The sequence below is a fragment of the Ovis aries genome, chromosome 1 (assembly GCF_016772045.2).
Source record: "Ovis aries strain OAR_USU_Benz2616 breed Rambouillet chromosome 1, ARS-UI_Ramb_v3.0, whole genome shotgun sequence".
NCBI classification, from domain to species: Eukaryota; Metazoa; Chordata; class Mammalia; order Artiodactyla; family Bovidae; genus Ovis; species Ovis aries.
Genome location: NC_056054.1, coordinates 135053761 through 135072276, shown reverse-complemented (window position 1 = coordinate 135072276; position 18516 = coordinate 135053761). Strand labels below are relative to the sequence as shown.

Genomic DNA, 18516 nt, shown 5'->3' with positions numbered 1-18516 from the left:
AGACAAGAGTACGGGATTGGGTTGCCATTTTATTCTCCAGGGGATCTTCCCAATACAGGGATCAAACGGGTCTTCCACATTGCAGGTAGACACTTTACCATGCTAAATCTCTTCAGTTCATTTCAGTTCAGTTAGTCACTCAGTCGTGTCCGACTCTTTGCAACGCCATGAATCACAGCACGCCAGGCCTCCCTGTCCATCACCAACTCCCGGAGTTCACTCAGACTCATGTCCATTGAGTCAGTGATGCCATCCAGCCATCTCATCCTCTGTTGTCCCCTTCTCCTTCTGCCCCCAGTCCCTCCCAGCATCAGAGTCTTTTCCAAAGAGTCAACTCTTCACATGAGGTGGCCAAAGTACTGCAGTTTCAGCTTTAGCATCATTCCTTCCAAAGAAATCCCAGAGCTGATCTCCTTCAGAATGGATTTGTTGGATGTCCTTGCAGTCCAAGGGACTCTCAAGAGTATTCTCCAACACCATAGTTCAAAAGCATCAATTCCTTGGTGCTCAGCCTTTTTCACAGTCCAACTCTCACATCCATACATGACTACTGGAAAAACCATAGCCTTGACTAGACGGACCTTAGTCAGCAAAGCAATGTCTCTGCTTTTGAATATGCTATCTAGGTTGGTCATAACTTTCCTTCTAAGGAGTAAGCATCTTTTAATTTCATGGCTGCAGTCACCATCTGCAGTGATTTTGGAGCCCAAAAAAACAAAGTCTGACAGTTTCCCCATCTATTTCCCATGAAGTGATGGGACCAGATGCCATGATCTTTGTTTTCTGAATGTTGAGCTTTAAGCCAACTTTTTCACTCTCCTTTTTCACTTTCATCAAGAGTCCTTTTAGTTCCTCTTCACTTTCTGCCATAAGGGTGGTGTCATCTGCATATCTGAGGTTATTGAAATCTCTTCATGTAATATCAAATAATAGTGTTGATTTATATTTCACATACATACATAAATTTTTATAATCTCTGTAAAGCATTTGAAACACAAATTCACATATGATGAAACATCAAAATATTTTGACTACTATTATTTTCTTTGCTTTAATAATAATAGGAGTAACAGCAGCATTGTAGTAAGAGAAATTATAGTAGTATTAACAATAGTAGAAGCAGAGGAAGAGAAGGAGCAATAAGGGCTCAATAATTATAATTTTAGATTCTTTCTGTCACTCTCCCATCTTATATGCAGTCTTCCTCCTCAGCCTGGTAGCACTAACCCTAGAGGATACCTGGTAGCCATAACAAGTACTGTCTTGTTAAAGCCTGGCTCAGAAAATCCAAAGGGTCATCCCTGTCCTATACCTGATTTTACAATAAATATGCTCTCTGACAGATGCAAGGCATACCATTTTTCATCACTGCTGAAATATTTCCCTTTTATATTTTTATTGGATCATTAGTCTGATGAAACATGTTTATATTTGGGGGATTTATTTTTGAGAATTACATATTTCTGAACTAAGAATCACCATGTGGCAAGCAGTTCAGCTATTTAAAATCCTGAAAGATGATGCTGTGAAAGTGCTACACTCAATATGCCAACAAATTTGAAAAACTCAGTAGTGGCCATAGGACTGGAAAAGGTCAGTTTTCATTCCAATCCCAAAGAAAGGTAATGCCAAAGACTGTTCAAACTACCGCACAATTGCACTCATCTCACACGCTAGTAAAGTAATGCTCAAAATTCTCCAAGCCAAGCTTCAGTAATATGTGAATCGTGAACTTCCAGATGTTCAAGCTGCTTTTAAGAAAGGCAGAGGAACCAGAGATCAAATTGCCAACTTCCGCTGGATCATTGAAAAAGCAAGAGAGTTCCAGAAACACATCTATTTCTGCTTTATTGACTATACCAAAGCCTTTGACTGTGTGGATCACAATAAACTGTGGAAAATTCTTCAAGTGATGGGAATACCAGACCACCTGACCTGCCTCTTGGAAACCTATATGCAGGTCAGGAAGCAACAGTTAGAACTGAACATGGAACAACAGACTGGTTCCAAATAGGAAAAGGAGTACGTCAAGGCTATGCATTGTCACCCAGCTTATTTAACTTATATGCAGAAACGCTGGGCTGGAAGAAGCACAAGCTGGAATCAAGATTGCTGGGGAAAATATTAATAACCTCAGATATGCAGATGACACCACCCTTATGGCAGAAAGTGAGGAGGAACTAAAAGGCCTTGTAATGAAAGTGAAAGAGGAGAGTGAAAAAGTTGGCTTAAAGCTCAACATTCAGAAAATGAAGATCATAGAATCTGGTCCCATCACTTCATGGGAAATAGAAGGGGAAACAGTGGAAACAGTGTCAGACTTTGTTTTTTGGGGCTCCAAAATCACTGCAGATGGTGATTGCACCCATGGAATTAAAAGTCGCTTACTCCTTGGAAGGAAAGTTATGACCAACCTAGACAGCATATTAAAAAGTAGAGATATTACTTGTCCAACAAAGGTCCATTTGGTCAAGGCTATGGTTTCCCCAGTGGTCATATATGGCTGTGAGAGTTGAACTGTGAAAAAAGCTGAGCACCAAAGAATGGATGCTTTCGAACTGTGGTATTGGAGAAGACTCTTGAGAGTTCCTTGGGCTGCAAAGAGAGCCAACCTGTTCATCCTAAAGGAGACCAGTCCTGGGTGTTCATTGGAAGGACTAATGCTGAGGCTGAAACTCCAATACTTTGGCCACCTCATGCAAAGCGTTGACTCATTGGAAAAGACCCTGATGCTGGGAGGGATTGGGGACATGAGAAGAGGACAACAGAGAATGAGATGGCTGGATGGCATTATCAACTCTATGCACATGAGTTTGGGTGAACTCTGGGTGTTGGTGATGGACAGGAAGGCCTGGTATTCATGAGGTTGCAAAGAGTCGGACACGACTGAGGGACTGAACTGAACTGAATAGCCATCTGAGTGAGCAAAGCAAAGGATCAGTCCCTTAGTTGAGTTATGGGATTTCTGAAGCCCTAGGCAGCAAATTGATTACAACCTTGTGCCTTTTGAGAGACCCTCAGTTAAAGGATCCAACTAAGGCATACTTAGATTCCAGCCTCTGTGAGATAAATCTTTGTTGTTTTAAACTGTTTAATGTCTGAGCAACTTATTGTTCAGTCACTAAGTCACGCCTCCCTCTTCACCCACCTCATGGACTGCAGCATGCCAGGCTCCTCTGTCCTGTGCTATCTCCAAGAGTTTTCTCAAATTCATATCCACTGAGTCAGTGATGTTATCTAACCATCTCATCCTCTGCCTTCCCCTTTTTCCTTCAGTCTTTCCCATTAAGGTATTTTCCAACCAATAGGCTCTTCCCATTAGGTGGCCTGTTAGAGCTTTAGCTTCAACATCAGTTCTTGCAATCAATATTCAGGGTTGATTTACTTTAGTATTAAATGGTTTAATCTCCTTGCATTCCAAGGGTTTCTCAAGAGTCTTCTCCATCCCCACAATTCAAAAGCATCAATTGTGTAACTTCTTGCAGAGCAATAACTAATATATTCAAAATTAGCATAAAACTTAGAAATATGTAAAGATTAATTTAGACATACCAAATTTAGATATTTTTCTAAATTTTTCCATCAATATTTTACAGATATTGTATTGTAGAAAAATAATTCTAATTTTGTTGGGCATTGTAATTTTCATAGGAATTTATGTCATTGCCACAGTTAACATAATTATTTCCAAACAGGCAATTTCAATTACATTATTTACTTTCTTCCCTTGAAACAAGTTTTAATGAAGTCATGAATCTCGTTAAATGGGAGGTATATTTTACAGAACATCCCTTCTCCCAGCCAAAAATATCAACATATTAATCTGGGCATGCTCTGTCATTTCTGACTCTTGTGACTCCATGGTCTGTAGCCCGCCATGCTTCTCTATCCATGGAATCTTCCAGGCACGAATACTAGAGTGTGTTGCCATTTCCTACTCCAGGGGATCTCCTCAACCCATGGATAAAACGCACGTCTCTTGAGTTTCCTGTGTTGGCGGCTGGACTGTTTAACACTGTGCCAGCTGGGAAACTCTATGTTAATCTGTACCCAACTACATTTGACTGGAGCAGATGTCGGCACCTGGTACAACATGCATATAAAAAATTCTGTCTTTAGGATTGTGATACCAGTCTTTGACATAGAGTTGATACAAAGATAGAATTCTCTTATCACCCCTAAAATTCTTCTCTCCTCTTTGTACTTAATGGAGAAGGAAATGGCAACCCACTCCAGTATTCTTGCCTGGAGAATCCCATGGACAGAGGAGCATGATAGGCTACAGTCCATGGGGTCGCAAAGAGTTGGACAAGACTGAGCGAGCTTCACAGCTTTGTACTTAAATATTCCCCTTAAGTTTACGCTCTTCCAATATGTTCAATACTTTTAAATTCAATGGCTTCTGCACTGGGAGCAGCTCCCTTCATCCCCTGAAAATGTACACTTGCGCCAAGTTCGTCTCCACCCCCTCCTTGATCAGGAGAACCTCTACACTATTGAGCCGATCACTGTCTGCAGTGGTGGTAAGACGACCAGAGACACTGACAGATGAGAGCCACAGCAGCTTGGCAGTAGTCCCCCGTCCCCTGACCACCTCACTGACTCCTAGCCGCAGTTTCCAAACCAGTGCCATTTCAAGGGACATCGACACAGCAGCCAAGTTCATTGGAGCTGGGGCTGCCAGGTGGGCTGGCTCTGGAGCTGGAATTGGGACCGTGTTTGGGAGTCTCATCATTGGTTATGCCAGGAACCCTTCTCTGAAGCAGCAGCTCTTCTCCTATTCTGGGCTTTGCCCTCTCGGAGGCCATGGGGCTCTTTGCCTGATGGTGGCCTTTCTACGCCATGTGAAGGAGCCGTTTCCACCTCCCATAGTTCTTCTCCCGTGTCTCGTCTGCCCTGTATGTTTCTTTTTCTGTACCTCCCCAGGCAACCTGGGGAAGGTGGTTGGCTCAGGGCCTGACAGAAGGAAGACAAATAAATACTGTATTAATAAGAAAAAAAAAAAATCAACAAAGCCAAAAGCTGGTTCTTTGAAAGGATGAATAAAATTGACAAACCATTAGCCAGCCTCATCAAGAAGCAAAGAGAGAAAAATCAAATCAATAAAATTAGAAATGAAAATGGAGAGATCACAACAGACAACACAGAAATACAAAGGATCATAAGAGACTACTATCAGCAGTTGTATGCCAATAAAATGGACAACATGGAAGAAATGGACAAATTCTTAGAAAAGTACAATTTTCCAAAACTGAACCAGGAAGAAATAGAAAATCTTAACAGACCCATCACAAGCACGGAAATTGATACTGTAATCAGAAATCTTCCAGCAAACAAAAGCCCAGGTCCAGATGGCTTCACAGCTGAATTCTACCAAAATTTCGAGAAGAGCTAACACCTATCCTCCTCAAACTCTTCCAGAAATTGCAGAGGAAGGTAAACTTCCAAACTCATTCTATGAGGCCACCATCACCCTAATACCAAAACCTGACAAAGATGTCACAAAAAGAAAACTACAGGCCAATATCTCTGATGAACATAGATGCAAAATCCTCAACAAAATTCTAGCAATCAGAATCCAACAACACATTAAAAGATCATACACCATGACCAAGTGGGCTTTATCCCAGGGATGCAAGGATTCTTCAATATCCGCAAATCAATCAATGTAATTCACCACATTAACAAATTGAAAAATAAAACCATATGATTATCTCAATAGATGCAGAGAAGGCCTTTGACAAAATTCAACATCCATTTATGATAAAAACTCTCCAGAAAGCAGGAATAGAAGGAACATACCTCAACATAATAAAAGCTATCTATGACAAACCCACAGCAAACATTATCCTCAATGGTGAAAAATTGAAAGCATTTCCCTAAAGTCAGGAACAAGACAAGGGTGTCCACTTTCACCGCTACTATTCAACATAGTTCTGGAAGTTTTGGCCACAGCAATCAGAGCAGAAAAAGAAATAAAAGGAATCCAAATTGGAAAAGAAGAAGTAAACTCACTGTTTGCAGATGACATGATCCTCTACATGGAAAACCCTAAAGACTCCACCAGAAAATTACTAGAGCTCATCAATGAATATAGTAAAGTTGCAGGATATAAAATCAACACACAGAAATCCCTTGCATTCCTATACACGAATAATGAGAAAGTAGAAAAGAAATTAAGGAAACAATTCCATTCACCATTGCAACAAAAGAATAAAATACTTAGGAATATATCTACCTAAAGAAACTAAAGACCTATATATAGAAAACTATAAAACACTGATGAAAGAAATCAAAGAGGACACTAATAGATGAAGAAATATACCATGTTCATGGATTGGAAGAATCAATATAGTGAAAATGAGTATACTACCCAAAGCAATTTACAAATTCAATGCAATCCCTATCAAGCTACCAGCCACATTTTTCACAGAACTAGAACAAATAATTTCAAGATTTGTATGGAAATACAAAAACCTCGAATAGCCAAAGCAATCTTGAGAAAGAAGAATGGAACTGGAGGAATCAACTTGCCTGACTTCAGGCTCTACTACAAAGCCACAGTCATCAAGACAGTATGGTACTGGCACAAAGACAGACATATAGATCAATGGAACAAAATAGAAAGCCCAGAGATAAATCCACACACATATGGACACCTTATCTTTGACAAAGGAGGCAAGAATATACAATGGAGTAAAGACAATCTCTTTAACAAGTGGTGCTGGGAAAACTGGTCAACCACTTGTAAAGGAATGAAACTAGATCACTTTCTAACACCGCACACAAAAATAAACTCAAAATGGATTAAAGATCTAAATGTAAGACCAGAAACTATAAAACTCCTAGAGGAGAACATAGGCAAAACACTCTCAGATAAATCACAGCAGGATCCTCTATGATCCACCTCCCAGAATGCTGGAAATAAAAGCAAAAATAAACAAATGGGATCTAATTAAAATTAAAAGCTTCTGCACAACAAAGGAAAATATAAGCAAGGTGAAAAGACAGCCTTCTGAATGGGAGAAAATAATAGCAAATGAAGCAACTGACAAACAACTCCATCTCAAAAATATACAAGCAACTTCTGCAGCTCAACTCCAGAAAAATAAACGACCCTATCAAAAAATGGGCCAAAGAACTAAATAGACATTTCTCCAAAGAAGACATACGGATGGCTAACAAACACATGAAAAGATGCTCAACATCACTCATTATTAGAGAAATGCAAATCAAAACCACAATGAGGTACCACTTCACACCAGTCAGAATGGCTGCGATCCAAAATCTGCAAGCAATAAATGCTGGAGAGGGTGTGGAGAAAGGGAACCCTCCTACACTGTTGGTGGGAATGCAAACTAGTACAGCCACTATGGAGAACAGTGTGGAGATTCCTTAAAAATTGCAAATAGAACTACCTTATGACCCAGCAATCCCACTGCTGGGCATACACCGAGGAAACTAGAATGGAAAAGAGACACATGTACCCCAATGTTCATCGCAGCACTGTTTATAATAGCCAGGACATGGAAACAACCTAGATGTCCATCAGCAGATGAATGGATAAGAAAGCTGTGGTACATATACACAATGGAGTATTACTCAGCGGTTAAAAAGAATTCATTTGAATCAGTTCTGATGAGATGGATGAAACTGGAGCCGATTATACAGAGTGAAGTAAGCCAGAAAGAAAAACACCAATACAGTATACTAACACATATATATGGAATTTAGGAAGATGGCAATGACGACCCTGTATGCAAGACAGGGAAAGAGACACAGATGTGTATAACGGACTTTTGGACTCAGAGGGAGAGGGAGAGGGTGGGATGATTTGGGAGAATGACATTCTAACATGTATACTATCACGTGAATTGAATCGCCAGTCTATGTCTGACGCAGGATGCAGCATGCTTGGGGCTGGTGCATGGGGATGACCCAGAAAGATGTTATGGGGAGGGAGGTGGGAGGGGGGGTTCATGTTTGGAAATGCATGTAAGAATTAAAGATTTTAAAATTTAAAAAATAAAAAACTAAAAAAAAAATAAATAAATAAAAAAATAAATTCAATGTATTTAAACTAAAAAAAAAAAAAAAAAAATCCTCCAAAACAATTCATTCATTTCTGTTCCCACCCCTGTCTATCTCTGGAAACCACTAATCTATTTTCTGTATTTATGAAATTTTAAATACAATATACATATACATGTTTGCATTTATAGATTTACATTAGATAGGCAGTAAAGCACAGAGAAATCTGGTGTGCTGCAGTCCATGGGGTTGCAAAGAGTCGGACATGACTGAGCGAATGAACAACAATATTTAATTGATATGCAAATGTGTGTTAGTCACTCAGTTGTGTCAGACTCTTTGTGACCCCATGGACTGTGGCCCACCAGGCTCCTCTGTCCATGGGACTCTCTAGGCAAGAATACTGAAGTGGGTTGCCATTTCCTTCTCCACGGGATCTTCCCAACCCAGGGATTGAACTCAGGTGTCCTGCATTGCAGGCAGATTCTTTACCAACTGAGTCACAAGGAAGACCTTATATGCAAATAGTTATACATATATTATAAATCCTTCAGATTTTTCATGTTCTGAGTTGCATACATAAAGTTTTGTCATTGCAAGAAAAGTCATAGATAGAATTATACATATTTGTCATTTTATTTACCTTGCTTTACACTTATGACAATGTGTTTAAGATTCTTTTATGTTATTGCCTCCTCTATGAGTTTGTTACCTACCCATTCCATAACTAAGGTACATTTCTGTTGGTTTTAGGTTTTAGCACTGACAAAATCACTATAAATATCTGCACCTAGGGCTTGTGTTAACATAGGTTTCATTTCCCTGGGGGCAAATTACCGACTTTATAAAAATATGACAAATAGTTTTGAATGTGGTCAAAATATTTTGAATTCCCTTCATTGATATGTGTGAATTTATCCTTTTCCATATCCTTATGAGTACTCAGTATTTTATGATTTGTTTTAATTTTTAAAATGTTATCCATTAAAATATTTATACAGTGATATCTCAATGTGGTATTTTTAGGTGTTATAAATATTTATTGAGTAAATAAAGATGCTCTTATATAGCTCATTGTGGTTTTAATTTACATTTCCTTAATGAATAATGATGTTGACTATCTTAATTTTTCATTTGCATGTTTGTTATCCATGTCATTTTTGTGGCAACTTACATCTTCAACTCTGTATCCCACTTTTTAAACTGAGTTATTTGCTATTTTTAAATGTAATATGTTCTTCTTATATTATGAACACATTATGTGATTTGTAACTGACAATATTTTTCCTGTTTATTTTCCCTCTTTCATTCACTTAAGTCTCTTTAAAGACCAGCCCTCCTTAATTTTCATAAAACTCACATTGTCATTTTTGTTTTTTAAATAGACTTTTGGCATCATATCTAACAAAATTTTGCTTAACCAAAAGTATCAAAAATGTTTTCTGTGGTTTCTTCTAGAAGACTCACAGATATAGGTTTTATCTGTAGTTAGTTAGTTAGCAACTATTAGTTAGTTAGTAACTATTCATTTTGAATACTTATTTTGTGTATAGAATTTGAAAATGGGATTCATGTTCATTTATTTACAGTTAAAGGCATTTTCTACTAATATCTGAGTATTCTTTTTCTTTTGTGAATATAAACTGACAAAATATATGAGAAAGTATCTTCTGATACACTATACCATTCTATCAATTTATATGTCCATCCTTTCTCCAAGTAACAACCTATTTGAATAATGTAGCTTTATTATAGACCTGAACATCAAGCAGTGAAAATCCTGCAATATTGGTTTTTTACAAAATTATTTTTGGTATTAACAACTATTTGCCTTTCTGCAAGTATACTTGGTTAAGTTTACCTTATTTATATGCAATGATATTACAGTGTTGTGCTTGTCCTTCTAGTGCCTCAAATTTGTAGATTATTATGAAGAAAATTACTGTTAATCTCTCAGTCAAGGAATATGGTCTATATCTCCATTTATCATTCTTCATTTATCAGTATTTTATTGATTTCTATTTTTATAGCATTTATGAAGTAGTTCAGTTCAGTTCACTTCACTTGCTCAGTCGTGTCCGACTCTTTGCAACGCCATGAATCGCAGTACGCCAGGTCTCCCTGTCCATCACCAGCTCCCGGAGTTCACTCAGACTGACGTCCATCGAATCAGTGATGCCATCCAGCCATCTCATCCTCTGTTGTCCCCTTCTCCTCCTGTCCCCATTCTCTCCCAGCATCAGAGTCTTTTCCAATGAGTCAAGTCTTCGCATGAGGTGGCCAGAGTACTGGAGTTTCAGCTTTAGCATCATTCCTTCCAAAGAAATCCCAGGGTGGATCTCCTTTAGACTGGACTGGTTGGATCTCTTTGAGGTCCAAGGGACTCTCAAGAGACTTCTCCAACACCACAGTTCAAAAGCATCAGTTCTTCAGCACGCAGCCTTCTTCACAGTCCAACTCTCACATCCATACATGACCACTGGAAAAACCATACCCTTAATTAGACAGACCTTAATCGGCAAAGTAATGTCTCTGCTTTTGAATCTACGTTGCTCATAACTTTTCTTCCAAGGAGTAAGCAGCTTTTAATTTCATGGCTGCAGTCACCATCTGCAGTGATTTTGGAGCCCCAAAAAATAAAGTCTGACACTGTTTCCACTGTTTCCCCATCTATTTCCCATGAAGTGATGGGATCGGATGCCATAATCTTCGTTTTCTGAATGTTGAGCTTTAAGCCAACTTTTTCACTTTCCTCTTTCACTTTCATCAAGAGCCTTTTTGTTCCTCTTCGCTTTCTGCCATAAGGATGGTGTCATCTGAATATCTGAGGTTATTGATATTTCTCCTGGCAATCTTGATTCCAGCTTGTGTTTCTTCCATTCCTGTGTTTCTCATGATATACTCTGCATCTAAGTTAAATAAGCAGGGTGACAGTATACAGCCTTGACTTACTCCTTTTCCTATTTGGAACCAGTCTGTTGTTCCATGTCCAGTTCTAACTGTTGCTTCCCCACCTGAATACAGACTTCTCAAAAGGCAGGTCAGGTGGTCTGGTATTCCTATCTCTTGAAGAATTTTCCACAGTTTATTGTGATCCACACAGTCAAAGGCTTTGGCATAGTCAATAAGGCAGAAGTAGATGTTTTTCTGGAACTCTCCTTCTTTTTCCATGATCCAGCGGATGTTGGCAGTTTGATCTCTGGTTCCTCTGCCTTTTCTAAAACCAGCTTGAACATCAGGGCATTCATGCTTCACGTATTGCTGAAGCCTGGCTTGGAGAACTTTGAGCATTACTTTACCAGCATGCGAGATGAGTGCAATTGTGTGGTAGTTTGAGCTTTCTTTGGCATGGCCTTTCTTTGGGATTGGAATGAAAACTGACCTTTCCCAGTCCTGTGGCCACTGCTGAGATTCAATTAGAAATCATTTAAAATTTATCCTGCTATTTCTGGTATAATTCAGTAATGATGTGAAAACATACTTTGTATATATTTAATTCTTTTAAATTTATGAAAATGTTTTATGGTATGCAATATAGTGTACCTTTTAAACTTTTACTGGAATTAGAAAATAGTATGCATTCTCAAGGTAGTATTATAATGTTCTAAACCTTTCAACTTTGTCATGTTTTTCTGTCTTTGGTTGAGGTCTATTGTTTATTTTCTGCTATTCAATCTATTTGCTTTGTCAACTACTAAGAAATGAGCATTGAAGTTTCCAACCACAATTATTAATTTGATTATTTTTTTCAGTTTTTATATTTACCCAACTCTGTAATCAGGTGCATATGCATTCTAAATTCTTATTTATTCTGGAAAGTGATATTTTGATCTGGATTTTTCTTGGTTAGAGTCCATATTCTGAAGTCAACTTTTTAATATCAACATATAATTTGATTAGTATTTAATTTGCACATCTTTTATAACCTTTGATGTTTAAACATATCTTTAGCCTTATATTTAATTGTATCATCAGTTCAGTTCAGTTCAGTCACTCAGTCATGTCCCCCTCTTTGTGATCCCATGAACTGCAGCACAGCAGGCCTCCCTGTCCATCACCAGCTCACAGAGTCCACCCAAACCCATGTCCATTGATTCGGTGATGCCATCCAGCTATCTCATTCTCTGTTGTCCCCTTCTTCGCCTGCCCTCAATCTTTACCAGCATCAGGGTATTCTCCAATGAGTCAGCTCTTCACATCAGATGGCCAACATATTTGAGTTTCAGCTTCAACATCAATCCTTTCAGTGAACACCCAGGACTGATCTCTTTAGGATGGACTGGTAGGATCTCTTTGAAGTCCAATGGACTCTCAAGAGTCTTCTCCAATACCACAGTTCCAAAGCATCAGTTCTTCAGTGCTCAGCTTTCTTTATAGTCCAACTCTCACATCCATACATGACTACGGGAAAAACCATAGGCTTGACCAGAGGACTTTTGTTGACACAGTAATGTCTCTGCTTTTTAATATGCTGTTTAGGTTGGTGGCTCAGAGGTTAAACCATCTGCATGCAGTGCAGGAGACCTGGGTTTGATCCCTGGGTTGGGAAGATCCCCTGGAGAAGAAAATGGCAACCCACTCCAGTATTCTTGCCTGGAAAATCCCATGGACAGAGGAGCCTGGTGGGCTATATTCCATGGGGTAGTAAAGAATCAGACACAACTGAGCGACTTCACTTTCTAGGTTGGTCATAACTTTCCTTCCAAGGAATAAGTGTCTTTTAATTTCATGGCTGCAATCACCATCTGCAGTGATTTTGGAGCCCCCCAAAAATAAAGTCAGCCACTGTTTCCTCTGTTTCCCCATATATTTGCCATGAAATGATGGAACTGGATGCCATGATCCTAATTTTCTGAATGTTGAGCTTTAAGCCAACATTCTCACTCTCCTCTTTCACTTTCATTAAGAGGCTATTTAGTTCTTGACTTTCTGCCATAAAGGTGGTGTCATCTGCATATCTGAGGTTGTTGATATTTCTCCCAGCAATCTTGATCCCAGCTTGTGCTTCCTCCAGCCCAGCATTTCTCATGATGTACTCTGCATAGAAGTTAAATAAGCAGGGTGACAATATACAGCTTTGATGTATTCCCTTTCCTATTTGGAACCAGTCTGTTGTTCCATGTCCAGTTCTAACTGTTGCTTCCTGACCTGCATATAGGTTTCTCGAGAGGCAAGTCAGGTGATCTGGTATTCCCATCTCTTGAAGAATTTTCCACAGTTTATTGTGATCCACGCAATCAAAGGATTTGGCATAGTCAATAAAGCAGAAATAGATGTTTTCTGAAACTCTCTTGCTCTTTTGATGACCCAGCAGGTGTTGGCAATTTGATTATAGTTGTACCATGTCTATCTTTTGATTGATAGGGTGATAATATTTATTGCCAACACTTTTTGGATCATAGAGAAAGCAAAGGAACTTAAAAAAAAAAAAAGAAATCCACTTCTGCTTCACTGAGTATGTCAAAGCCTGTGACTGTGTGGATCACAACAAAGTGTGGGAAATTCTTAGAAAGATGGAATACCAGATCATCTTCCCTGTCTCCTGGTAAACCAATATGTGGGTCAATAAGAAACACTATCACTGGTTCAAAACTGGGAAAGCAGTATGACAAAGCTACATATTATCACCCTGCTTATTTTACTTATATGCAGAGTACCTCTTATAAAATGTCAGGATGGATAAATCACAAGATAGAGTCAAGATCGCTGGGAGAAATATCAAGAACCTCAGATATGTTGATGGTACCACTCTAATGGCAGAAACTGAGGAAGAACTAAAGAACATATTGATGAGAGTGAAAGAGGAGAGTGAAAAAGCTGGCTTGAAACTCAATACAAAATAAAACTAAGATCTTGGCATCCAGTTCTATCAGTTCATGACAAATAGAAGGGGAAAAAGTAGAAGCAGAGACAAATTTATTTTCTAGGGCTCCAGAAGTATTGCACACTGTGGTTGCAGCCATGGAATTAAAAGATGTATGCTCCTTGGAAGGAATGCTATGAAAAGCCTAGACAGTGTATTAAAAAGTAAAGACATCATTTTGCTGACAAATGTCTGTGTAGTCAAAGCTATGGTTTTTCCAGTAATCATGTATGGATATGACTGTTGGACCATAAAGAAGGCTGAGTGCCTAGGAACTGAAGCTTTCAAATTGTGGTCCTGGAGAAGACTCTTGAGAAATTCTTGGACTGCAAGGAAATAAAACCAGTCAATTCTATTATTACAGTTGTACTAAATCTATCTTTTGGCTGTTTCCTATTTATTCCATTTCATCTTTCTTTAGTTTTTCTCTATGTCAATCTACTTTACACTGAGTATTTTTAAAGATTTTTATTATCTCCTTTGTTGGGTTATCATTTATATCACTTTTTAAAACTAATTTTGCCATAGATTTTAAGATATCCTCATTTAATAATTAAATTTTATCTTCATAAAATATTAGTTTGTTTCAAAGCATAGTCTCATTTACATTCTTCAATCCCTTGTAGATTTCTGTTCACATATTTCAATTCAATATATGCTAAAACTTCAAATAACATCACCTTTGTTTTAAACAGTTAATATCTTCATAAGAAAATCTTTCAGAAGAAAATTATGTTTTTACCTTTCTTACTACATGAAGTAGATGATGAAAATAAATGGTAACAAGATATATTTATTAGTCTCTTTTTTATTGGGGGGGTTATCTTTCTATCTTTCCTTTTTTTTTTTAATTTCCCTTTGAACATTCTTCTATTAAAATCTTGTTAAGAGATACACAGGACTGGAAAAGGTCAGTTTTCATTCCAATCCCAAAGAAAGGCAATGCCAAAGAATTCTCAAACTACCTCACAATTGCACTCATCTCACATGCTTGTAAGGTAATGCTCAAAATTCTCCAAGCCAGGCTTCAGCAATACGTGAAACATGAAATTCCAGATGTCCAAGCTGCTTTTAGAAAAGGCAGAGGAACCAGAGATCAAATTGCCAATATCCGCTGGATAATGGAAAAAGCAAGAGAGTTCCAGAAAAACATCTATTTCTGCCTTATTGACTACGCCAAAGCCTTTGACTGTGTGGATCACAATAAACTGTGGAAAATTCTTCAAGAGATGGGAATACCAGACCACCTGACCTGCCTCTTGAGAAGTCTGTATGCAGGTCAGGGAGCAACAGTTAGAACTGGACATGGAACAACAGACTGGTTCCAAATAGGAAAAGGAGTACGTCAAGGCTGTATACTGTCACCCTGCTTATTTAACTTAGATGCAGAGTATATCATGAGAAACGCTGGAATGGAAGAAGCACAAGCTGGAATCAAGATTGCTGGGAGACATATCAATAACCTCAGATATGCAGATAACACCACCCTTATGGCAGAAAGTGAAGAGGAACTAAAAAGCCTCTTGATGAAAGGGGAAGAGGAGAGTGAAAAAGTTGGCTTAAAGCTCAACATTCAGAAAATGAAGATCATGGCATCTGGTCCCATCACTTCACAGGAAATAGATGGGGAAACAGTGGAAACAGTGTCAGACTTTATTTTTTTAGGCTCCAAAATCACTGCAGATGGTGACTGCAGCCATGAAATGAAAGGATGCTTACTCCTTAGAAGGAAAGTTATGACCAACCTAGACAGCATATTGAAAAGGAGAGGCATTACTTTGCCGACTAAGGTCCATCTAGTCAAGACTATGGACTTCCCAGTGGTCATGTATGGATGTGAGAATTGGACTGTGAAGAAGGCTGCATGCTGAAGAATTGATGCTTTTGAACTGTGGTGTTGGAGCTGATGCTTTAGAGTCCCTTAGACTGCAAGGAGATCCAGCCAGCCCATTTGGAAGGAGATCAGCCCTGGGATTTCTTTGGAAGGAATAATGCTAAACCTGAAATTCCAGTACGTTGGCCACCTCATACGAAGAGTTGACTCATTGGAAAAGACTGATGCTGGGAGGTATTGGGGGCAGGAGGAAAAAGGGACGACAGAGGATTAGATGGCTGGATGACATCACTGACTCGATGGACATGAGTTTGGGTGAATTTCGGGAGTTGGTGATGGACAGAAGGCCTGGCATGCTGCGATTCATGGGGTTCGAAAGGGTCAGACATGACTGAGTGACCGAACTGAACTGAAGAGATGCACGTGAAAAGAAGATTAGCATATAAACAGAATACAATGTGTAGCATAATACTGAAGCTGGATTGTTTATTTGTCATTCACTGTGATTGATTATAACATCAATTATATGATTTTCATGCTATCAGGCAGAATTTTTCTTAATTTACTAGATGCATCCCACATTAGCCTATTATTATTTTAAAGTTGTTTTAAAATGCTTTACAATTTCCTTAATTTTACTCTGTATGTATTCTCAGTTGTGTCAGACTCTTTGCCACCCCTAGGAATATAGCCTCCCATGTAATTTTCCAGGCAAAGATATTGGACTGAGTTGTCATTTCCTACTGCAGGGTAGGAACCAACCTACCCCAACCCAGGGAGACTGAACCTGGGAATTCCCTTGGAAGCTCAGTTGATAAAGAATCTGCCTGCAGTGCAGCAGATGGGTTAAATCACTTGGTCAGAAAGATCCCCATATCCATGGAATCCCAAGATTCGGGCACGATTTAACAACTAAATACAATACAATGGAATAACATAGTGATATGTGGTTTTCTGTGGTAATCTAAAAATAGAACCAGAGAAGCAGTCATTGCTATTAATTAAATAATAACTGTATTGAAGACAAATGTCCAAGAGAACAAATAGGAATCTGTTGATTTTTTTTGGATATCCAGCATAGCAGTTTTACAAACATATTTCAGCATTTCTTACATACCTTCCTACTAAGTCCTACCTCACTTTTATATATCTTATCAGGCTTACTTTATAATTAGGGTATCTAGGTATAAAAAATTGAAATTTTCTTTAAAACCATGTAAATATACAACTTTATACTGCTTATTGCTGTTTGAAAACCAATGAATATCAGCCAATTCAAATAGGGAATTTATACAGAAATCTTAGGTGGAATAATCTCATTTGTATAATTTACTGTATAAACTGTGGTTCCAAATGCATAATCAGCAAATGCTGTTTTCTAAAGAGGAGCTTGGCCCCTGTGCACAGCTCTTTTTCATTGAATTTCCATTGGCAATGTTTCCTGCATGATTCTCAGAGATGGATAGTTTAAATATGACTTTACAGAGTGTTCATTTTCTTCCACTTCCAACTAGGATGATTACATGTAGAGTTATTCTTTCCTCATTTAAAAACTACTTTGATAAGTCAAAGGATTTAAAAAGCTTTTAGCTCTAGAGGGAAAGCAATTTATCTTCCAATATGAAAAAAATAGAGGCTAAATAATTTCATCATTTGTGAACCAGTCCTGTTAATATTAATATTCCACCTTTAATTGGTTCCTCTGGACATTGAAATTAACTCATTTTACTGAGAACAAAATTGTGAATATACTCAAAAGTTTCAAAGAGTGAAACTGTTGAAAGTGCAGACAGGAAATTACAGTCATTAAATCTCATATAGCTTTAGCTACTTTTGAAAGTATTTTGACATTCTGTAAATATATTTTTTAAAAATTGACATAAAAATTGTATGCTAAGTTAAACTGTATTATTTATTTATTTTTAGAAAAGTATTCATCTTTGACAGGGAATAGTTTCAAAGGAAACTTGCTGATATGATTTAGCACACTTTTAAATATGGAGAAGGACATGGCAACCCACTCCAGTACTCTTACCCCATGGATGGAGGAGCCTGGTGGGCTACAGTTCATGGGGTCAGGAAGAGTCGGACACAACTTAACCACTTCACTTTCACGTTTCACTTTCATGCACTGGAGAAGGAAATGGCAACCCACTCCAGTGTTCTTGCCTGGAGAATCCCAGGGACAGAGGAGCTTGGTGGCCTGCGTCTATGTGGTCTGGCAGACTTGGACACGACTGAAGCAATGCAGCAGCAGCAGCATTTAACACTTTTCTGAAGTGTTAAGGGAAAATATTCTATTCAAAGTTGTTTTTTTTTTTAACCTTTTAACGCTTTAAGAATCTTACACCCTTAAAATTAAGAAAAAACTTGTTGCCACTTCAAAGTTTGATCAAATCAATGCAATGAATAGAAATATAATGTTACTCAGATTCAGAAAACAAAATTGTTTCCATTCAGAATAGCAATTTTGATGAAACAGTCTCCATTAAAATAAATATCAGAAACTCCATTCATACAACAAAGCTATACTAGCATCAAATTGCGTGAAAAAATCTATAATATTCCCTAACTCCACTGTATCAGTTCATCTTTTACAAGGCTTGGCTTATTTTGCCCACTTGAGATCACCTTACTAATGTAAAATGGGGTCTAGATTTGAGTATCTTTTCCACTGCTTCTCTATTATGTTACACTAAGAATCACCAGTTATTTACAAAGTGTCATTTTTTTCATTTAATAATTCTCCAATTTAGAGTTTCTGATGAAGATACATTGCCAACTAACT

The 18516-nt window shown here is 38.1% G+C and overlaps 1 protein-coding gene across 1 annotated transcript; it reads left to right on the top strand.

The window, feature by feature from the left end:
* Positions 1-4401: 4401 nt before the first annotated feature.
* On the top strand, positions 4402-8072 carry LOC114112591 (ATP synthase F(0) complex subunit C2, mitochondrial). The gene has a single exon (XM_027963831.3). It carries the CDS (start codon positions 4437-4439, stop codon positions 5040-5042), a length of 606 nt encoding a protein of 201 aa, XP_027819632.3. The 5' UTR covers positions 4402-4436; the 3' UTR covers positions 5043-8072.
* The last annotated feature ends 10444 nt before the right edge of the window (positions 8073-18516 follow it).

Bases quoted from the DNA above. Each gene is read 5' to 3' on its own strand.
- LOC114112591 (XM_027963831.3), top strand. From the start codon at position 4,437: ATGTACACTTGCGCCAAGTTCGTCTCCACCCCCTCCTTGATCAGGAGA.